The sequence below is a fragment of the Nerophis ophidion genome, linkage group LG16 (assembly GCF_033978795.1).
Source record: "Nerophis ophidion isolate RoL-2023_Sa linkage group LG16, RoL_Noph_v1.0, whole genome shotgun sequence".
In the NCBI taxonomy this organism is placed as follows: Eukaryota; Metazoa; Chordata; class Actinopteri; order Syngnathiformes; family Syngnathidae; genus Nerophis; species Nerophis ophidion.
The window spans coordinates 11981888-12005879 of NC_084626.1; the positions used below are offsets into that span (position 1 = coordinate 11981888).

Here is a 23992-nt window from a genome sequence, read left to right on the forward strand (position 1 = left end):
TTCATTGTAAAAATAATTGTAGATTTCAGAATAAAAAATGTACCATAAAATTAACAATAGTACAGTACTGTCCTACAATTTACAATAATTTACTGTAAACTTAACCATAGATTTTTGGAGGAAAATAAAACTGCGCGCTGCTCAACCACCAAAATTTTCTGTGAAAAAAAACACTGACAAAGTTTTTTCTTTCCATTTTACAGTAGTGCACTGTAAAAAAAAAAACACTGTAGAGTTTTAGGTTAAAAAATGGCCAGATCTGTCGCCAAGGAAAGGACATTCCATGATGTGTAGACTGACATAAAAGCCACCCAGAGCAAAATTGCTCTCACTTCTGATGTGTGGACAAGTGTAGCCACGGAAGCCTAGCTTGACAATACATGGCACCACATTGGAGATGAATGGAACATGAAGTCAATCTGCCTTACGACCATGCCACTAGAGGAAAGACATTCAGCATACAATATTGCAGAATGGTTGGCATAGGTAGTAGACAGGTGTGAAATTCCCCTTAGCAAAATTATTGCTATTTGCATGACAATGGTGCACTTTATAAAAAAAAAATTGTTTTAAACCATTGCCTTGTTTTATTTGGCAAGTCGAATGGATTGTTTGCCATGTGCTCATTGTTTCGTGGAGTATGCCGTTTTTTTAAATAAAGTATTGGAATGGATAGAAATGTAGTTTGTCTCTTTTAACCGATTATTAATCGAAGTAATAATCGACAGATTTATCGATTTTTAAATTAATTGTTAGTTGCAGCCCTAAAAACATGTTTAGCTACTCCTCTTCCTGCAGGCATTGATACTTGTAACAACCTTTATTTGTTGCCATGGAGACAAGGATTAGTGATTTAGAAGTAGCTACAACACTGCAGACTGGGGCTGGATTTTAGCCATGAGCAAACTTGCCATGTCTTGAAGCACCTCTTCCTGAGGGTGTTTCCGTGTTATAACTTCACCTTATCGTTAGTGTTTAAGCCAAAATGCGCCCATTCTCCCTTTTCTGTCTACACACTTTGTCTACTTGTAGTACTCTGTGATTGTGCGCTGCCGAACATGCTCGCCTGCTCATAAAAACAGCAATGGCACGACGTGACAATGACTGGGGGACTGGTACTTTTTAGAGGTAGAACTGCCTCTAAACAGTACCACGTATAGTATTGCGGTACTGTTCTACGACTGGTATACCGCGCAACCCTACACTGTATAATAAAAATAACTATGTATGAGGCGTAACAAACTAAGGTTTGCGCTATGCATTCACAAAGGAAAAGTTCTCATGTGGGCCATGATTCATTTTATTTTTCTAGGCTTAGGCGTTCTTTTTTTTAATGGACAGAGTATGAAATGATGTTCTGAAAACACTTTTTTCCATTTTTCCTTAACTCTTGTGAAACAAAAATCAAGATTCCACACAAAGTTTATTGAATTATTTGGGTTGTCTGATTTTCCTAATGTGCATTTATTGTGGAAGAACGAAGAAATCATATTGAAGGAAAGAAAACAACAACATTGTGGAGGGTGACAGTAGTTTTTGGTTTAGTCCGTGTGGACCGAATAACACCTGACCTGAGTGGGTATCCCTGCCTCTGTCTCTGTGACCCTCATATGTGGAAAGGGTAGTCATGCAAGTAGTCCAGGAGAGGGTTCGGGAGCGGCAGCTGGTCGGGACAGTTTGTATTTCTGTTGATGGCGAGCCGCGCCAGGTGCTGCAAACACGGGAAAGTGTCCGGCCTGTGAAGAGGCCGCACCAGCTTCAGCAACACGCCATTGTCCTCAGTACCCGGCGGGCGCTGGGCGGCGTCCGACTTTCCTGTGGAAAGGGGATTGTCCTCGATGGACGCCGCCGGGCCTTGCGGCGTGTGTCCCGAGCCGGCGTAGTGCTGTATGAGGCTGAGGACGTCGGGAAAGGACTGCAGGTTCGGCAGCTCGGGACTGAGGGAGTCCAGCCAGAAGGCGCCCTTGTTGTACTTTATTCGGACGCTGGTCGGCCCGCAGTGGGTCATCACTGACAGCGCCAGCATGTACTGAGGGTGACTGCTGTCCCGCACCAGAAAGGTGCCTTCCGACTTCGTCAGGAGTGTACTCTGGGCCTGACTCGCCAAGATGGAGCCCCAGTACCAGCCTGCAATGATAGAAAACGTATTTGTAATGAGACTGTTCTGAACTCCTGTTTCGACTCCAAAGAAGTCTATAGGAAGTGTCATTGTTGATGATGTCTGTGTCATGATCCGTGGTCCGGATCATGTTTTGTTATGTTCTGTTAGTTTTGGACTCCCTCAGTTATTGTTTTTGTGCACCCTTGTTTGTATTTAGTTACCATGGATGCTTATTGTTTCCACCTGTCTCTGATTGGCGCTCCGGACACTCAGTTGTTTCCCGAGCACTAATCAGAGGGACTTTTTAATCTTGCCTTTGCTGTTTAGCCGGCGTCATTGTTTGCTTCGGGCAATCTGCTACATAAGTTTTGCTTGATTCTAGTCCATGCCAAGTGATAGCGATAGCTCCTAGTGCGATCAGCACGTTGTGCCTTCGGCTTGTTTTCCGTTTTTTCTACTTCTTTTGATTGTTGAGGATTAAATCACGTTCCTACCTGCACACCTTGTCCGGAGTGGTACGTCTGCATCCCAGGAGAAAAAAAACCCCGACGTGACAGTCTGTGCATTGTGTGCAATGGTAACGTGGCCAACATTAAAGTTAAAGTGCCAATGATTGTCACAAACACACTCGGTGTGGTGAAATTATCCTCTGCATTTGACCCATCCCCGCAGGGGAGCAGTGAGCAGCAGCGGTGGCCGCGTCCGAGAATTATTTGGTGATTTAACCCCCAATTCCAATCCTTGATGCTGAGTGCCAAGCAGGGAGGCAATGGGTCCGATTTTTTATAGTCTTTGGTATGACTCGGCCGGGGTTTGAACTCACGACCTACCGATCTCAGGGCGGACACTCTGACCAAAAGGCCACTGAGCAGTATTATTAAATACACGGGGAAAGCGTGGCGCAGTTGGGAGAGTGGCTTTGCCAGCAACCTGAGGGCTCCTGGTTCAATCTCTACCTTTTACCAACCTCGCCATGTCCGTTGCGTCCTTGAGCAAGACACTTCACCCTTGCTCCTGATGGGTCGTGGTTAGAGCCTTGCATTGCAGCTCCCGCCATCAGTGTCTGAATGTGTGGGTGAGTGTGGAAACAGTGTCAAAGCGCTTTGAGTACCTTGAAGGTAGAAAAGCGCTATAGAAGTATAACCTGTCAGAATAATTGTATCTAAGTTATCACAAAACTTTGTGTTACATTGAGTTCAGCTCGCCCGGCGAGGAGACAAAAGCTGTCTTCGATCCTACAAAGAAAAAGGCTTGTAAAATTTCACTGTGTAGGATGGGAAGCAACATGAAGGGGTTCTGCTTCTTTGATGTAATGTAATGAACAGAAAGATATTGTCTTGACCCGAGATCTACAAAGCGAAGAGGAAGCAGGACCTGACTCCTCTCCAGGGACCTCTTCTTTGAACTGTTTTACGACCTTTTCTTTTAACTGTTTTGTGGCTAAAGGCAGCACCTGTTTATGATCTCCTTCCTTTAAGAAACAGCTGTTGCCATTTAAATCAGAGAAAGTCCAAATAAAAGAGGAGGCGTACTATTTATCGTCAGAGCCTGGTGAGACTGCACAAGAGTAGAGTCCAGACGTCTCTACTTAAATGAGTATGTCTCTGTTTAATTCCTTTCTTCTTGTCTTGTTTAATAGATGTCATCAGTGTTTGAACCTGACATCACCCATATACATATTACCCATATACTTGTTAAATAAAACATCTGCCTTGTTTTTATTGAATACTTGGGCCTACTACGATACTGTATTTCATGTTGGTCATTATGGTGGTACTTGTAGAGCAAAGTGTTTTCTGAGGTGGTACTTGGTGAAAAATGTTTGGTAGCATAACCATCCACACAGAGTTCAATTCCTGGTAGACGCCCGCATAATGGGAAAGTGTGTACAGTCACGGACAGCTGGTGATCGCTGCAAGGCGTAGCTTTCCACTGCTGCTCCCTTTGAAGAATACGTGGTAGACAAGATGGATGATTACAAATACCCAGAACCCACACAGGCGTCACGCACATCTTGTCACATGAGACCTTGGCAAAGCATCACACGTCACTGCAGTTGTTGCTCTTGTACAGGTGGAGCAAACATGCACCACAGAACTCACTGGTCAGTACACTCCTAAGAATGATGGAATTATGACCATCAAACATTACAACTCAAGTAAGAAGTTGTTGTTTTTTTGCACATTTGTATTGCTGCAACAAGATTGTATTTCTTATTTTTTTATGTATTAAAATCGGTTGGATTAAGATTTATATAGAGCTTTTATAGCATTTTAATTAAATGTGTACTTTTTAACCTAATAAACATGGATTTTGCTACCAGGCATCATCTTAGATGTATGCTCGCTGTTCAAATTTTGCCATGCTAACATTACTGTGCTAACATTACTGTGCTAACAGTTTATACTTGCAATTCTGTATATGTTGTAACCTGATAAACATGTATTTTACTACCAGACATCATCTTAGATGTAATATAGCTGTTCACATTTCGACATGCTAACATTAACGTGCTAAAATTCTATGCTTGCAATTCTGTTAATTGTATATGTTGTAACCTAATAAACATGTATTTTGCTACCAGGCATCATCTTAGATGTAAGCTAGCTGTTCACATTTCAACATAACGTGCTAACAGTACTGTGTTAAAATTTCATGCTTGCAATTCTGCTAATTGTATATGTTGTAACCTAATAAACATTTATTTTGCTACCAGGCATCATCTTAGATGTTATATAGCTGTTCACATTTCGAAATGCTAACATTAACGTGCTAAAATTTTATGCTTGCAATTCTGCTAATTGTATATGTTGTAACCTAATAAACATGTATTTTGCTACCAGGCATCATCTTAGATGTAAGCTAGCTGTTCACATTTCAACATGCTAACATTAACGTGCTAACATTACTGTGTTAAAATTTCATGCTTGCAATCCTGAAAATTGTTTACGTTGTAACCTAATAAACATATATTTTGTTACCAGGCATCATCTTAGATGTAAGCTAGCTGTTCACATTTCGACATGCTAACATTAACATGCTAACATTACTTTGCTAACATTTTATGCTTGCAATTCTGTATATGTTGTAACCTAATAAACATGTATTTTGCTACCAGACATTATCTTAGATGTATGCTAGCTGTTCAAACTCTGTCATGCTAACATTAACATGCTAACATTACTGTGCTAACATTTCATGCTTGCAATCCTGAAAATTGTTTACATTGTAACCTAATAAACATGTATTTTGCTACCAGGCATCATCTTAGATGTAAGCTAGCTGTTCACATTTTGACATGCTAACATTAACGTGCTAACATTTCATGCTTGCAATTCTGTATACGCTGAAACCTAATAAACATGTATTTTAGTACCAGAAATTATCTTATATGTAAGGTAGCTGTTCACATTTCAACATGCTGACATTTACAAGCCAACATTACTGTGCTAAAATTTTAAGCTTACAATTCTGCAAATTGTATACCTTGTAACCTAATAAACATGTATTTTGTTACCAGGCATTATCTTAGTTGTATGCTAGCTGTTCACATTCCGACATGCTAACATTAACATGCTAACATTACTGTGCTAACATTTTATGCTTGCAATCCTGAAAATTGTTTACGTTGTAACCTAATAAACATGTATTTTGTTACCAGGCATCATCTTAGATGTAAGCTAGCGGTTCACATTTCGACATGCTAACATTAACGTGCTAACATTACTGTGCTAACATTTCATGCTTGCAATTCTGTATACGTTGTAACCTAATAAACATGTATTTTGCTACCAGAAATTATCTTAGATGTAAGGTAGCTATTCACATTGCGACATGCTGACATTTACATGCCGACATTACTGTGCTAAAATGTTATGCTTACAATTCTGCAAATTGTATACCTTGTAACCTAATAAACATGTATTTTGTTACCAGGCATCATCTTAGATGTATGCTAGCTGTTCACATGTTGACATACTAACAAAAACATGCCAACATTACTGTGCTAACATTTTATGCTTGCAATTCTGCAAATTGTATACGTTGTAACCTAACAAACATGTATTTCGTTACTTGGGGCCATTTAGAAGTATTTAAGTCTTCCCCCTGTTAGCTTGCACACTTTTTCATGCGAAAATTTTAGCTAATGTTGTATACAAAGAGCTATAAATCATAGATTGTGTCACTTTGTACCCTCTTTTAAGTATTCCAACTCCTAACTATATCAACATTTAGCATTCCAAGATTCATACTACATTTCAGCACTTCATGATTTTTAACCTTTAAAATGTTTCTACCTTTAAACCATTTCTACATTCTACTAGCATTTCAGTTCAGCATCAGCTCTTCAACATTCAAACAAGTTCAACATTCAAACCAGCACATATTAATTGGCATTCACATCCAGTGTACTTGGAGCGGTATAGCTTGGTAGGTAGAGCGGCCGTGCAAGCAACTTGAGGGTTCCAGGTTTGATTCCCGCTTCCGCCATCCTAGTCACTGCCGTTGTGTCCTTGGGCAAGATACTTTATTCACCTGCTCCCAGTGCCACCCACACTAGCTATTGACAATGTTTTAGAGTGCATAACCATTGAGATATGTCATGAAAGAAGTAGAAATGTATTGATCAGTTGTATACATAGAACACCCAACTCAAGTATTGAAGGATTTGAAGACTGGATTAAGGGAACTTTCAATGGAATCAGTCAAAAAGTACTTTTTTTATGTGGAGACTTCAATATAGATTTCTTGAACCCCAATAAGCAAAAGTTCATTAATGATTTCATAGATACACTGTATAGTATGAGTTTGTATTCCCAAATCACAAGGCCAACCAGAATTGCAAGTCACAGTGCTACACATATTGATGATATCTTCACAAATGTCTTTGATAATAACACAAGTGGACTGTTTACAACCGACATCAGCGACCAAATAGTTTTTACTATTTATGATGGGAATTACAAGAAGAAGAACATTGACCAAAAGACGCTTCAAAGGCTACGCACAGAGGAAAGAATAATTTCCTTCAAGGAGGATCTGAGGAAACAAACTTGGGACAATGTATACAATGAAGATGATGTAGATGAGGCATATGAGAATTTTTTCAACACCTTTCTAACACTTTATGATAAACATTGTCCTTGGAAAGAACTTAGTAAGAAGCAAAAGAAAAACAACCAACCATGGATGACAAAAGGACTGAGAAATACTTGTCAAAAAAAACACTTCAAATATTTATAACACAGAGATCTATAGAGGCAGAAAATAAGTATAAGAAATATAAAAACAAGCTAATTGGTATACTACGGACATCTAAGAGGGAATACTACAGTCAATTATTAAACAAGAACAGAAACATGAGAGCAACATGGGGCATCCTAAATAGCGTCATTAAAATGGTGCTAAGAAAGATTACCCCCAGTACTTTCTAGATGGAAATACAAAAATGACAATATAAACCAAATAGTTGAACGTTTTAATGATTACTTTGTTAATATCGGAAAAAATCTGGAACAAAGAATTCCAAATGCAGATGATGGGTCAATTGAGAACTTGAGTGAGCTCATAGACAGAAATCCCAATTCCATGTTTCTTAAGGTGACAAAAGAAGTAATCAAAATTGAAAAAAATTGTAAATTTAAGACCTCAACCGACTGTCATGGAATAGAAATGGTAACGATAAAGGTTATAGAAGACATTTCAGAACCTCTTACATATATCAGTAACGTATCATTTCTAACCGGCAAATTCCCTGACAAAATTAAAATTGCAAAAGTTGTACCAATTCATAAGAATGGAAACATACATCAGTTCACTAACTACAGACCAGTTTCCTTACTTCCACAATTCTCCAAAATCATGGAAAAACTATTCAATAGCCGATTAGATAAATTTATCAACAAAAGTGGGACGCTCGTGGAGAACCAATTTGGAATTAGAGCAAATATCTCAACATCAATAGCATTCATCAAAATAACAGAGGAAATTACCATTTCAATAGACTGTAAAGAATGTGCAGCCGCAGTATTCATAGATTTAACAAAAGCATTTGACACAATCATATTTTAATACAAAAACTAGAACGATATGGCATTAGATGTTTGGTATTGAACTGGGTAAGAAGCTATTTAACCAACAGGAAGCAACATGTGAAGATGGGTGAAAACATGTCAACATGGTTGGATATATCTTGTGGTGTACCCCAGGGATCAATACTGGGACCAAGATTGTTTAATCTTTATACAAACGTCATTTGTAAAGTTACAAAGGACTTGAAGTTAGTTTTATTTGCAGACGACACAACTGCTTTCTGTTTAGGAGAGAACACACAGAAGATAATACAAATAATAACGGAAGAAATGAACAAATTAAAAAAATGGTTTGATAAAAACAGACTATCATTGAATCTCAGTAAAACTAAAATAATGCTATTTGGTAACAGTAGAAAAGAGCATCAGACACGAATACAAATAGACGGAGTAGATATTGAAAGGGTAAAAGAAACCAGATTTTTGGGAGTATTAGTAGATGATAAATAGAACTGGAAATCTCATACGCAAAACATACAACATAAGGTGGCAAAAACATTTCAATAATGAATAAAGCAAAATACGTCCTGGGCCAAAAATCACTTTATATTCTCTACTGCTCGCTAGTGTTACCTGTTATCTGAGTTATTGTGCAGAAATATGGGGAAAATAACTACAAATGTGCGCTACATTCGTTAACTGTGTTACAAAAAAGATCACTTAGAATAATTCATAACGTTGGATATAGAGAACATACAAACCCTTTATTTATTGAGTCAAAAATATCAAAGTTCGATGATTTGGTAAAATTCCAAACAGCTAAAATGATGTACAAAGCAAATTATAACCTGCATCCTTAGAATGTACAACAATTCTTCTCAACTGAAGAGGAGAAATATAACCTTAGAGAAAAATCTAATTTAAAACATTTGTATGCACGTACAACACTTAAAACCTTTAGCATATCAGTATGTGGAATTAAATTATGGAATGAATTAAGTAAAGAATTTAAACATTGTACTGATATGATCCAGTATAAGAGGCTGTTCAAATTAATAGTGCTTACAAAGTGCAAAGAAGAAGAATTATGAGAAACACTTTCAACCTTATTTAAAACAAGATATTCTTCATCTCAGTATGTTGGTAATGACTGAATTAATTACATGTTACAGAACTGTTGTATTACTCATTCACGGATGTCATTTTACTATTTTGCTGTAAAAAGGGTCAGTCAATGAATGTATATATTTGTCGACGCTCTGACGTGGGAAAAGGGTAGGATTAAATAAGCTTTGCTTCTTCCTACTCCTTTTCGGACATGTTGTGATGTGAGGTGATAATAAACTGTCCGTATTGTATTGTAAGTGTGTTCGTGTTCGAAATAAACTAAGAAAGAAGAAGAAGCGGCCCTCTTAGGGCAGCTTTAACTGCGAAGTGGGCCTCACTGTAACCGTGTTCGAGACCCCCGTTCTATTGTGTTTGTTTATTTATTTACCGTGCCCGTACTCACTCCACACTAAACTAGAAATGTCACAGTACCTGAGGTGTGTAAATACTGGAAGGTGGCGGCGATGCAGGAAAGATCCTCTCCTAGGTCCAAAGGGGGCTGGTGGGGAGGATGTGGGCAACATGGACCTTGGTCCACACGATGGACCATGGTCACCATGACTGATGTGACCTGACCAAAACACCCGTGTAAGAACTCCATGATGTATGGTTTGACGCAAAAACTACATTTCAAAGTGGAATTCAGCACACAAATATGTATAAAAGTATATTTTAAATGCACCCCATTATACAAAATAGTCCACTGCTGAACATAAATAACATTTAAAAAAATAGAAATAGAGCACAATCTTACCTGGATTGAGCAAAACTCCTCATAAAGACCGAGGCAAATGTGCTGTGCGGCTCCTGACGCACTGACGCTCAGCCTGGAAAACAAAGTGAGTTAGTTGGGTTCAAGCTGTCTGATTCTCGGAATCTGCTTTCTGGGAGGTTTTGTGTTTCACTGCTGCTGACACGCGGGTCGCCAGCCAGCCGCTGCCAGCAAAGCTCGCCGTTGTTAGCACAAGCACAACCCCCGCTCCAAACACCAAAATAAGAACAAAACATAGCCTTAATAAAAAAGAACAACAGCGTTATGACAATGTTGGTCTTCACAAACACTTCCACCACTATTACCGTTTTCATGGCTACCTTGTCGTGTATTTTATGGTTGCGACTTATGTCTTTTAATTTGAAAAAGCGTCGTGACAGTTCCGGCAATGTTTTCGTTCCTCACTCCGCCCTATTGCAGTGTAATGCTGCTACACACTTTGGATCAGGGGTCACCAACGCGGAGCCAAATAGCAGCACTTACCAGTGAGCTGCCTCTATTTTTAAAATTGTATTTATTTACCAGCAAGCTGGTCTTGCTTTGCTCGACATTTTTAATCCTAAGAGAAACAAAACTCAAATAGAATTTGAAAATCCAAGAAAATATTTTAAAGACTTGGTTTTCACTTATTTAAATAAATTCATTCATTTTTTTTTACTTTGCTTCTTATAATTTTTAGAAAGACAATTTTAGGGAAAAAATACAACCTTAAAAACGATTTTAGGATTTTTAAACACGTATACCTTTTTACCTTTTAAAATTCCTTCCTCTTCTTTCCTGACAATTTAAATCATTGTTCAAGTAAATGTATTTGTTTTTATTGTAAAGAATAATAAATACATTTTAATTTTATTCTTCATTTTTGTTTCAGTTTTTTCGACAAAGAATATTTGTGAAATATTTCTTCAAACTTATGATTAAAATTCATAACAATTATTCTGGCAAATCTAGAAAATCTGTAGAATCAAATTTAAATCTTATTTCAAAGTCTTTTGAATTTGTTTTAAAATTTTTGTTTTGGAAAATGTAAAACAAAGAATGATTTGTTTTGTTAGAAATACAGCTTGTTCCAATTTGTTATATATTCTAACAAAGTGCAGATTGGATTTCAACCTATTTAAAATATGTCATCAAAAATATATATTTATTGTGAGAAATCATTAAGATGATCAGTGTTTCCACAAAGATAAATATCATTAATTTTTAACATTAACATAGAGTTAAAGGTAAATTGAGCAAATTGGCTATTTCTGGCAATTTATTTAAGTGTGTATCAAACAGGTAGTCCTTCACATTAGTCAGTACCCAAGAAGTAGCTTTTGGTTTCAAAAAGGTTGGTGACCCTTGCTTTGGATTATATATTGTTAGAGCCATATACTCTTTCTGTCCGTCAAATTCATGACGTCACTAAAGGGGTTGACTCAAGGCCAAGTGCCAGTCTACTTAGGGAGGAGCTGGGATCTTGCTCAGGTGTTAATGAGTGGAGGCACAACAGTTTTTGACTCTGCCAAGTAGTCATACTTGCAAGTATATATATATATATATATATATATATATATATATATATATATATGTGTGTGTGTGTGTGTGTGTGTGTATGTATATATATGTATATATATATATATATATGTATATATATATATATATATCTATATATATAGATCGATATATAAGAAATACTTGACTTTCAGTGAATTCTAGCGATATATATATATATATATATATATATATATATATATATATATATATATATATATATATATATATATATATATAGATCTATATATAAGAAATACTTGACTTTCAGTGAATTCTAGCGATATATATATATATATATATATATATATATATATATATATATATATATATATATATATATATATACTGTATATATATACATATATATATATTTATATATATACAAAAAAAGGGAATAAGCGGTAGAAAATGGATGGATGGATGGAAAAGAAGTGCTTGAATTTCAATGTTCATTTATTTACACAAACACACACATAACACTCATCTACTCATTGTTGAGTTAAGGGTTGAATTGTCTATCCTTGTTCTATTCTCTGTCACTATTTTTCTAACCATGCTGAACACCTTCTCTGATGATGCATTGCTGTGTGGCACGCACAAAAGTGCTTTCATCAAATGCACTAGAGTCTGGAATCTTCCATCTCTCCCTAGCATGGCCCAAAACCAGTCAATCTTTGCTTCCTGAGGAAGATCTTCACTGCTAACACTTGGTAGTCCACAACTTCTTTCTGGAGGCTATCAAGGTCCAATCGCAGCTGCGGCTTGGAACTTACCAGCGTATTTCTTCACCTTACTTGTCGGCGTCGCCGCGGCTGTATCTTCCTCGTTCTTCTGCTTCGTCTCCTTGTTATCTCCTTGAACATCTAAAAGTCGTAGATGTTATTGTCACATATGCATGTACGGTAGATGGCAGTATTGTCCTGTTTAACAGTGTCACAACGTTGCTGTTTACGGCAGACGAACTGCTTTAAGGTAGACGAAAACGTGACAGCTGTTGTTGTGTGTTGTTACCGCGCTTGGAGGATGTTTGAAACTGCCTAACAAAAAACCCACATAAGAAACCAAGAACTCACCCTAGATCATTCTACAGTTATAACGTCATTGGGCCGGCACGCCTGGCACGCTGTTTATATTGTGGGAAAGCGGACGTGAAAACAGGCTGTCGACACGTCACTCAGGTCCGCAGGGAGTTGGAGGGAGCGTGGCCTCCAGCTCCGCCTGAATTTCGAGAGATTTTCGGGAGAAAATTTGTCCCAGGAGGTTTTCGGGAGAGGCGCTGAATTTCAGGAGTCTCCCGGAAAATCCGGGAGGGTTGGCAAGTATGCAGGTAGTATTTGTGTATTTTCCGTTTTTGTTACAAAGTGAGTTTTATAAATGTGACTTCATGATAATGAATATTTTTGTTAAACATGGACACAATTCTGGAAATCAATTATTAGCCGGCTGCACACATCTAAACTAACTTCATTTATATTCGGCAACCAGTAGCAGTAATAGTTTAGGACTTTACCGCTACATTAAGTAAAAAACTGTTGCGTCTCCACTCAGCAACTTTGGATCTTGTGGAAACCCAATCAAGGTAAAATTTACCTTAAGCATCTCAATCATTTCAAGGCAATAACACAATACCAGGTGAATTCTACACTGTACTACAGAGGCAAAAGAAATGATGGCACTCCTGGTTCAAGCACAAACCTCCCAATTACTTCCACACAGACAAATTCAGCTTTTTTAAGGCAGTCCCGAGCAGGATTGTAAATGGTCTTTAAATCTCTTAGCTTACTGGTTGTGAGTTTTTTGATCTTCCTGATGTGTTTACTCAAAGGCAGATGCCCGTGTGCACTACCAATTTGATTAGTGAAGCAGAACTTGATAAGTGGCCTTACTTCCAAGGCATCAAAATCCCTCGGATAACTGCCAACGTGGACCTGTTAATTGGTACCAATGCCTCCAAGTTAATGGAACCACGGGAGGTGATTAACAGCCACGGAGACGGACCTTATGCTGTCAGGACCCTATTGGGGTGGGTAAATAATGGGCCATTACAAGGCAACGACACGCATAATGGGAGCCCCACAGTTATTGTTAACTGCACAATCAGTTACAATTTGGAGGAACTACTTATGAACCAGTACATACATGATTTCGATGAGCAGGGTCCCAAAGATCAAGAGCAGATATCAAAAGAGGAAAGGAAGTACATGGAACTTGTGGAGAGCTCTGTTCAGCTCCAAGACGAACATTACCAAATGAAGTTGCCCTTCAAATCAGAAAATATTTCCTTGCCAAATAACATTTGTGTTGCTAAGCAACGTATCCGTGGCCTGGAAAGGAGACTGCAGAGGAATGCAAGTTTTCACAGTGAGTACACAAACTTCCTCACTGACGTCATTAACAAAGGCTATGCGGAACAAGTGCCACAACACCAGCTAGAACCACGTGAAATAGGTGTGTGGTATGTACCGCACAATGGTGTATACCACCCTAGGAAGGGCAAGCTGCGGGTGGTGTTTGACTGTGGAGCCGAGTTTAAAGGGGTCTCACTCAACAGTCAACTTCTACAAGGCCCGAACTTAACTAACTCCTTAGTAGGAGTCCTTCTACAGTTCAGACAAGAATTTGTGGCAGTAATGGCAGACATAGAGGCCATGTTCCACCAAGTCAAGATGGCAGAAGAGCACAGGGATTTTTTGAGATTCCTGTGGTGGCCTGAAGGGGACTTGAAGCAAGATCTTGTGGAACATCACATGACTGTTCATTTGTTCGGAGCAGTTTCGTCAGACCTCGAAGACCTTTATGAAGAAGAAAAAGCATGGACCCGGATTTCCCTCGCCCGGACGTGGGTCACCGGTGCCCCCCTCTGGAGCCAAGCCTGGGGCCCGGCCGGGCACAGCCCGAGGAGGCAGCGTGGGTCACCCCTCCAATGAGCTCACCACCCATAGCAGGGGCCATAGAGGTCGGGTGCAATGTGAGCTGGGCGGGATCCGAAGGCAGGGCACTTGGCGGTCCGATCCTCGGCTACAGAAGCTAGCTCTTGGGACGTGAAACGTCACCTTACTGGGGGGGAAAGAGCCTGAGCTAGTGCGCAAAGTCGAGAATTTCCGGCTGGATATAGTCAGACTCACTTCGACGCACAGCAAGGGCTCTGGAACCACTTCTCTCGAGAGGGACTGGACCCTCTTCCACTCTGGCATTGCCGGCAGTGAGAGGTGACGGGCTGGGGTGGCAATTCTTGTTGCCCCCCCGGCTCAAAGCCTGCACGTTGGAGTTTAACCCGGTGGACGAAAGGGTAGCCTCCCCCCGCCTTCGGGTGGGGTGACAGGTCCTGACTGTTGTTTGTGCTTACGCACCAAATAGCAGTTCGGAGTACCCACCCTTTTTGGGAACACTCGAGGGAGTACTGGAAAGTGCTCCCTTGGGTGATTCCCTTGTCCTACTGGGGGACTTTAACGCTCACGTTGGCAACGACAGTGAAACCTGGAGAGGCGTGATTGGGAAGAATGGCCGCCTGGATCTGAACCCGAGTGGTGTTTTGTTATTGGACTTTTGTACTCGTCACAGTTTGTCCATAACAAACACCATGTTCAAACATAAGGGTGTCCATATGTGCACTTGGCACCAGGACACCCTAGGCCGCGGTTCCATGATCGACTTTGTAGTTGTGTCATCGGATTTGCGGCCTTATGTTTTGGACACTCGGGTGAAGAGAGGGGCGGAGCTTTCTACCGATCACCACCTTGTGGTGAGTTGTCTGCGATGGTGGGGGAGGATGCCGGACAGACCTGGGAGGCCGAAACGCATTAAGAGGGTTTGCTGGGAACGTCTGGCAGAGCCTCCTGTCAGAGAAAGTTTCAATTCCCACCTCCAGAAGAACTTTGAACATGTCACGAGGGAGGTGCTGGACATTGAGTCCGAGTGGACCATGTTCCGCACCTCTATTGTCGAGGCGGCTGATCGGAGCTGTGGCCGCAAGGTAGTTGGTGCCTGTCGGGGCGGCAATCCTAAAACCCCTTGGTGGACACCAGCGGTGAGGGATGCCGTCAAACTGAAGAAGGAGTTCTATCGGGTCCTTTTGGCTCATAGGACTCCGGAGGCAGTGGACAGGTACCGACAGGCCAAGCGGTGTGCAGCTTCAGCGGTCGCGGAGGCAAAAACTCGGACAGGGGAGGAGTTCGGGGAAGCCATGAAAAACGACTTCTGGACGGCTTCGAAGCGATTCTGGACCACCGTCCGCCGCCTCAGGAAGGGGAAGCAGTGCACTATCAACACCGTGTATGGTGCGGATGGTGTTCTGCTGACCTCAACTGCGGATGTTTTGGATAGGTGGAAGGAATACTTTGAAGACCTCCTCAATCCCACCAACACGTCTTCCAATGAGGAAGCAGTGCCTGGGGAATCTGTGGTGGACTCTCCTATTTCTGGGGCTGAGGTCGCTGAGGTAGTTAAAAAGCTCCTCGGTGGCAAGGCCCCAGGGGTGGATGAGGTCCGTCCGGAGTTCCTTAAGGCTCTGGATGCTGTGGGGCTGTCTTGGTTGACAAAACTCTGCAGCATCGCGTGGACATCGGGGGCGGTACCTCTGGATTGGCAGACCGGGGTGGTGGTTCCTCTCTTTAAGAAGAAGAACCGGAGGGTGTGTTCCAACTATCGTGGGATCACACTCCTCAGCCTTCCCGGTAAGGTTTATTCGGGTGTACTGGAGTGGAGGCTACGCCGGATAGTCGTACCTCGGATTCAGGAGGAACAGTGTGGTTTTCGTCCCGGTCGTGGAACTGTGGACCAGCTCTATACTCTCGGCAGGGTTCTTGAGGGTGCATGGGAGTTTGCCCAACCAGTCTACATGTGCTTTCTACCGATCACCTGGTGGTGAGTTGGCTGCGATGGTGGGGGAGGATGCCGGACAGACCTGGCAGGCCCAAACGCATTGTGAGGGTTTGCTGGGAACGTCTGGCAGAGCCTCCTGTCAGAGAAAGTTTCAATTCCCACCTCCGGAGGAACTTTGAACATGTCACGAGGGAGGTGCTGGACATTGAGTCCGAGTGGACCATGTTCCGCACCTCTATTGTCGAGGCGGCTGATCGGAGCTGTGGCCGCAAGGTAGTTGGTGCTTGTCGTGGCGGTAATCCTAGAACCCGCTGGTGGACACCAGCGGTGAGGGATGCCGTCAAGCTGAAGAAGGAGTCCTACCGGGTTCTTTTGGCTCATAGGACTCCAGAGGCAGTGGACAGGTACCGACAGGCCAAGCGGTGTGCAGCTTCGGCGGTCACAGAGGCAAAAACTCGGATATGGGAAGAGTTTGGGGAAGCCATGGAAAATTACTTCCGGATGGCTTCGAAGCGATTCTGGACCACCATCCGCCGCCTCAGGAAGGGGAAGCAGTGCACTGTCAACACCGTGTATGGTGCGGATGGTGTTCTGCTGACCTCAACTGCGGATGTTGTGGATAGGTAGAAGGAATACTTTGAAGACCTCCTCAATCCCACCAACACGTCTTCCTATGAGGAAGCAGTGCCTGGGGAATCTGTGGTGGACTCTCCTATTTCTGGGGCTGAGGTTGCTGAGGTAGTTAAAAAGCTCCTCGGTGGCAAGGCCCCAGGGGTGGATGAGATCCGCCCGGAGTTCCTTAAGGCTCTGGATGCTGTGGGGCTGTCTTGGTTGGCAAGACTCTGCAGCATCGCGTGGACATCGGGGGCGGTACCTCTGGATTGGCAGACCGGAGTGGTGGTCCCTCTCTTTAAGAAGGGGGACCGGAGGGTGTGTTCCAACTATCGTGGGATCACACTCCTCAGCCTTCCCGGTAAGGTTTATTCAGCTGTACTGGAGAGGAGACTACGCCGGATAGTCGAACCTCGGATTCAGAAGGAACAGTGTGGTTTTCGTCCTGGTCGTGGAACTGTGGACCAGCTCTATACTCACGGCAGGGTTCTTGAGGGTGCATGGGAGTTTGCCCAACCAGTCTACATGTGCTTTGTGGACTTGGAGAAGGCATTCGACCGTGTCCCTCGGGAAGTCCTGTGGTGAGTGCTCGGAGAGTATGGGGTATCGGACTGTCTTATTGTGGCGGTCCGCTCCCTGTACGATCAGTGCCAGAACTTGTTCGGCATTGCCGGCAGTAAGCCGGACACTTTTCCAGTGAGGGTTGGACTCCGCCAAGGCTTTTTTTTGTCACCGATTCTGTTCATAACTTTTATGGACAGAATTTCTAGGCGCAGTCAAAGCGTTGAGGGGTTCCGGTTTGGTGACCGCAGGATTAGGTCTCTACTTTTTGCAGATGATGTGGTCCTGATGGCTTCATCCGACCGGGATCTTCAGCTCTCACTGGATCGGTTCGCAGCCGAGTGTGAAGCGACCGGAATGAGAATCAGCACCTCCAAGTCCGAGTCCATGGTTCTCGCCCGGAAAAGGGTGGAATGCCATTTCTCGGTTGGGGAGGAGACCCTGCCCCAAGTGGAGGAGTTCAAATACCTAGGAGTCTTGTTCACGAGTGAGGGAAGAGTGGATCGTGAGATCGACAGGCAGAGCGGTGCGGCGTCTTCAGTAATGTGGACGTCGTACCGATCCGTTTTGGTGAAAAATTTACCGGTCGATCTACGTTCCCATCCTCACCTATGGTCATGAGATTTGGGTCATGACCAAAAGGATAAGATCACGGGTACAAACGGCCGAAATGAGTTTCATCCGCCGTGTGGCGGGACTCTCCTTTAGAGATAGGGTGAGAAGCTCTGCCATCCGAAAAGGAAGTCAAAGTAAAGCCGCTGCTCCTTCACATCGAAAGGAGCCAGATGAGGTGGTTCGGGCATCTGGTCAGGATGCCACCCGAACGCCTCCCTAAGGAGGTGTTTAGGGCACGTCCAACCGGTAGGAGGCCACCGGGAAGACCCAGGACACGTTGGGAAGACTATGTCTCCCGGCTGGCCTGGGAACGCCTCGGGATCCCCCGGGAAGAGCTAGACGAAGTGGCTGGGGAGAGGGAAGTCTGGGTTTCCCTGCTTAGGCTGTCGCCCCCGCGACCCGACCTCGGATAAGCGGAAGAAGATGGATGGATGGATGGAGTTTCGTCAACCAGCTGCTCATGCTTTGCTCTTAGAAAGACCGCTAACGACAACAAGCACCGCTTTCCAGCAGAGGTCATCGACACTATTAACAGGAACTTCTACATGGATGACCTGCTGAAAAGCTTTCTCTCTGATGAGCTTGCTGTCTGCTTGATCTCTGAGCTCAGGTCTGTCCGCCAAAAAGGAGGTTTCAATCTCACAAATGGATGAGCAATAGCCGGAAGGTGCTTCAAAGCATCACAAAAGTACACAAATCAAAAATCCTGTATGAACTAGATCTGAACAGAGACAATGAAGAGAGCTTTGGGTCTTCAGTGGTGCATTGAGACCGATACCTTTAACTTCAAGTTAAGGATCAAGGAGAAGCCCCGCACAAAACGCGGCATGCTGTCCATAATCAGTTCGGTTCATGATCCGTTAGGATTCCTAGCTCCACTTACACTCCCTGGTAAGCTGTTGTTGCAGGAACTATGCAGACAGAAGTGTGATTGGGAAGACCCGATACCTCAAGCCTTCCAGCACAAGTGGAACAAATGGCTAGCAGACCTTGAGAAAGTTGCAGATTTCAAGATCCGTCGTTGAATCCAGCCCAAGAACTTCGGATGTATTGCAATGGCTCAATTGCATCACTTCTCAGATGCTAGTGAAGATGCCTATGGTACTGCCACATACCTCAAAATGGAAAACACACAGAAAGTAGTTCATGTTGCTTTCTTGTGTGAAAAGGCCCGAGTGGCTCCGCTGAAGCCTGTCACCATACCTCGCCTGGAACTCACAGTGGCCGTCGTCGATTTTAGAGTGGACAAAATGCTCCAGGCAGAGCTGCAGCTTCCTCTGGAAAAATCTGTATTTTGGACAGATAGCACATCAGTTCTAAAGTACATAAAAAACGAAGATAAGAGGTTCAAGACATTTGTTGCAAACAAGGTGACAACAATAAGGGACCACACAGATGTGTCACAGTGGCGATACATCCCCACAACAAAAAACCCAGCCGACGATGCTTCAAGATGATTGAAGGCAGAAGATCTGGTCAAACAGAGGTGGATTGGAAGCCCGATGTTTCTATGGGAGCCTAAGGAAAGCTGGCCAGAAGGGCCCATAGACATCAATGTCTCTGCTGAGGACCCAGAAGTTAAACGCAATCTCATAGTGAATGCAACTTTTGTTAACGATGGGAACGCTACTCATCATCTAATAACCTATTTCTCTGACTGGCAAAGATTTAAGGTTGCAGTTGCCTGGATCCTTAAGCTAAAAAAGGTCTTGCTACACATGTGTAGGAAAAGAAGACAGCTATAGTCTACACGTACTGTTGGTAATAGATCACCAGTATTGGATGTGCATAAGGAAATGCAGGCTGTGAAAGCTCCAATGGAAAGCCAGAAGTTGTCTCTTGATGATCTCTCAGAAGCAGAGATATCAATAATTTCCTTTTGTCAGCAAGAAAGATTCCACAGCGAAATCACTTCGTTAACCTCTGGGAAACGAGTACAAAAGAGTAGCTCCATCTACAAACTAAATCCAATACTAAATGGAGGTCGATTGAACAAAGCAGCTATCCCCGAATATGTAAGGCATCCCCTCATCTTATCTAAAGACCAACACATCTCCAGCCTTATTCTCCGGCACTTCCATCAACTACTTGGTCATGAAGGAAGGATCATATACTTTCAAATGTAAGGAAAAGGTTTTGGATCACAAACGCCAATTCTACAGTAAGGAAGGTCACCACAAAGTGCAGATTCTGCAGACAATACAGAGGAAAGACTGGTGAACAAAAAATGGTGGACCTATCCACAGAGAGAGTCACTCCAGATCTCCCCCCATTCACAAACGTGGGCGTGGACAATTTTGGCCCCATCAACTTAAAAAGAGGGCGCTGCGTCGTGAAACATTATGGAGTAATATTCACTTGCATGGCAAGTAGAGCCGTTCATCTGGAAGTGGCTTACTCCCTTGATACAAGCTCATGCATTAACACTATTAGAAGATTCATCTGTAGAAGAGGACAAGTTTCCCACATGAGATCCGACAACGGTACCAACTCTGTGGGAACAGAAATTGAGTTAACAGAGGCCTTGGCTTCCTTTCATCAAACCCTTATCGAAAGATCTCTAGCACAAAAGGGAATCAAGTGGAGTTTCAATCCACCGACTGCTTATCATAATGGTGGCATATGGGAGCGCATCATCAGAATGGGCAGAAAGATTTTAAGTGCCGTGCTTCGCATACTAACACTGGACGATGAAGGCTTTCAAACTGTGTTGTGCGAAGTTGAAGCTAGGCTAAATGATCGCCCCATCATAAGACCATCGGATGATCCAAATGACCTAGAGGCTCTGACGCCAAATCACTTACTCTTTATGAAAGGAAAACCAGTTCTTCCACCAGGTCTGTTTACAAAGATGGATCTGTATGCAAAAAGAAGATGGAGGCAGTCAATACATCGCTGACCTTTTTTGGAAAAGGTTGTTTTCACGAGTATTTACCGTTGCAACAAGAGTCACAAAAGTGGACAAATGAAAAAAGATGTTTCACACCAGGAGATATTGTTGCAGTAGTGGATGCTTCAGCACCAATAGGAAGTTGGATCCTGGGAAGAATACTGGAAACCTTTCCTGATAGGAAAGGCCTTGTACGCTTAGTTCGTCTGCAAACCAAACCGAGCATCATCGAAAGACCCGTAACAAAGATATGCCTTCTATGTGAAGGTTTGGAATAAAATAACTGCAGAATTGTAAAAGGGAACATGAAAACCATAGACTGAGGGTTTGTTTTGGTATTATGGCTCTATTTTTATTTTATTGATTTCAAATTAAATTGCCCTGTTCGTCACGCCAGTAGCAATTAGGGGCTGGTGTGTTAGAGGCTTATACTCTTTCTGTCCATCAAATTCATGACGTCACTAAAGGGGTTGACTCAAGGCCAAGTGCCAGTCTACTTAGGGAGGAGCTGGGATCTTGCTCAGGTGTTGCTGAGTGGAGGCACAACAGTTTTTGACTGTGCCAAGTAGTATTTGTTTGCTCCTGTGTATTTTCCGTTTTTGTTACAAAGTGAGTTTTATAAATGTGACTTTACTATAATAAATATTTTTGTTAAACATATACACAATTCTGGTCATCAATTATTAGCCCGCTGCACACGTCTGAACTAGCTTCATTTATATTCGGCAACCAGTAGCAGTAATAGGTTAGGACTTTACCGCTACCTGTATGAATGGTTAAACGTAAATAAACTATACATATATATATATATATATATATATATATATATATATATATACATATATATATATATATATATATATATATACATATATATATATATATATATATATATATATATATATATATATATAAAACCTCTATGAAAAGTAAAAACAAAGGACCCAAATTTCCCTCGCCCGGACGCGGGTCACCGGGGTCCCCCTCTGGAGCCAGGCCCGGAGGTGGGGCACGATGGCGAGCGCCTGGTGGCCGGGCCTGTACCCATGGGGCCCGGCCGGGCACAGCCCGAAGAGGCCACGTGGGTCCCCCCTCCAATGGGCTTACCACCCATAGCAGGGGCCATAGAGGTCGGGTGCAATGTGAGCTGGGCGGCAGCCGAAGGCAGGGCACTTGGTAGTCCGATCCTCGGCTACATAAGCTCGCTCTTGGGACGTGGAACGTCACCTCACTGGGGGGAAAGGAGCCTGAGCTAGTGCGCGAAGTAGAGAAATTCCGGCTGGATGTAGTCGGACTCACTTCGACGCACAGCAAGGGCTCTGGAACCACTTCTCTTGAAAGGGGATGGACTCTCTTTCACTCTGGCGTGGCCGGCAGTGAGAGGCGACGGGCTGGGGTGGCAATTCTGGTTGCCTCCCGGCTTAAAGCCTGCACGTTGGAGTTCAACCCAGTGGACGAAAGGGTAGCCTCCCTCCGCCTTCGGGTGGGGGGACGGGTCCTGACTGTTGTTTGCGCTTACGCACCAAACAACAGTTCAGAGTACCCACCCTTTTTGGGTACACTCGAGGGAGTACCGGAGAGTGCTCCCCCGGGTGATTCCCTTGTTCTGCTGGGGGACTTCAACGCTCATGTTGGTAACGACAGTGAAACCTGGAGAGGCGTGATTGGGAAGAATGGTCCCCCGGATCCGAACCCGAGTGGTGTTTTGTTATTGGACTTCTGTGCTCGTCACAGTTTGTCCATAACAAACACCATGTTCAAACATAAGGGTGTCCATATGTGGACTTGGCACCAGGACACCCTAGGCCGCAGTTCCATGATCGACTTTGTAGTTGTGTCATCGGATTTGCGGCCTCATGTTTTGGACACTCGGGTAAAGAGAGGGGCGGAGCTTTCTACCGATCACCTGGTGGTGAGTTGGCTGCGATGGTGGGGGAGGATGCCGGACAGACCTGGCAGGCCCAAACGCATTGTGAGGGTTTGCTGGGAACGTCTGGCAGAGCCTCCTGTCAGAGAAATTTTCAATTCCCACCTCCGGAGGAACTTTGAACATGTCACGAGGGAGGTGCTGGACATTGAGTCCGAGTGGACCATGTTCCGCACCTCTATTGTCGAGGCGGCTGATCGGAGCTGTGGCCGCAAGGTAGTTGGTGCTTGTCGTGGCGGTAATCCTAGAACCCGCTGGTGGACACCAGCGGTGAGGGATGCCGTCAAGCTGAAGAAGGAGTCCTACCGGGTTCTTTTGGCTCATAGGACTCCAGAGGCAGTGGACAGGTACCGACAGGCCAAGCGGTGTGCAGCTTCGGCGGTCACAGAGGCAAAAACTCGGATATGGGAAGAGTTTGGGGAAGCCATGGAAAATTACTTCCGGATGGCTTCGAAGCGATTCTGGACCACCATCCGCCGCCTCAGGAAGGGGAAGCAGTGCACTGTCAACACCGTGTATGGTGCGGATGGTGTTCTGCTGACCTCAACTGCGGATGTTGTGGATAGGTAGAAGGAATACTTTGAAGACCTCCTCAATCCCACCAACACGTCTTCCTATGAGGAAGCAGTGCCTGGGGAATCTGTGGTGGACTCTCCTATTTCTGGGGCTGAGGTTGCTGAGGTAGTTAAAAAGCTCCTCGGTGGCAAGGCCCCAGGGGTGGATGAGATCCGCCCGGAGTTCCTTAAGGCTCTGGATGCTGTGGGGCTGTCTTGGTTGGCAAGACTCTGCAGCATCGCGTGGACATCGGGGGCGGTACCTCTGGATTGGCAGACCGGAGTGGTGGTCCCTCTCTTTAAGAAGGGGGACCGGAGGGTGTGTTCCAACTATCGTGGGATCACACTCCTCAGCCTTCCCGGTAAGGTTTATTCAGCTGTACTGGAGAGGAGACTACGCCGGATAGTCGAACCTCGGATTCAGAAGGAACAGTGTGGTTTTCGTCCTGGTCGTGGAACTG

At 43.5% G+C, this 23992-nt stretch overlaps 1 protein-coding gene across 1 annotated transcript; it reads right to left on the minus strand.

The window, feature by feature from the left end:
- Positions 1-1404: 1404 nt before the first annotated feature.
- On the minus strand, positions 1405-10299 carry LOC133534933 (cytokine-inducible SH2-containing protein-like). The gene is made up of 3 exons (XM_061874255.1): positions 9995-10299; positions 9673-9811; positions 1405-2127 (listed from the first exon to the last, which is right to left on the minus strand). Exons 2-3 carry the CDS (start codon positions 9797-9799, stop codon positions 1607-1609), a joined length of 648 nt encoding a protein of 215 aa, XP_061730239.1. The 5' UTR covers positions 9800-9811; positions 9995-10299; the 3' UTR covers positions 1405-1606.
- Positions 10300-23992: the final 13693 nt, after the last annotated feature.

What these genes read in the sequence shown, in the direction of transcription:
- LOC133534933 (XM_061874255.1), bottom strand. Translation starts at nt 9,799, where the DNA reads ATGGTGACCATGGTCCATCGTGTGGACCAAGGTCCATGTTGCCCACAT. An exon ending in CCAGTATTTACACACCTCAG is followed by an intron (nt 2,128 to 9,672) that starts GTACTGTGACAT and finishes CTATCATTGCAG; the next exon opens with GCTGGTACTGGGGCTCCATC.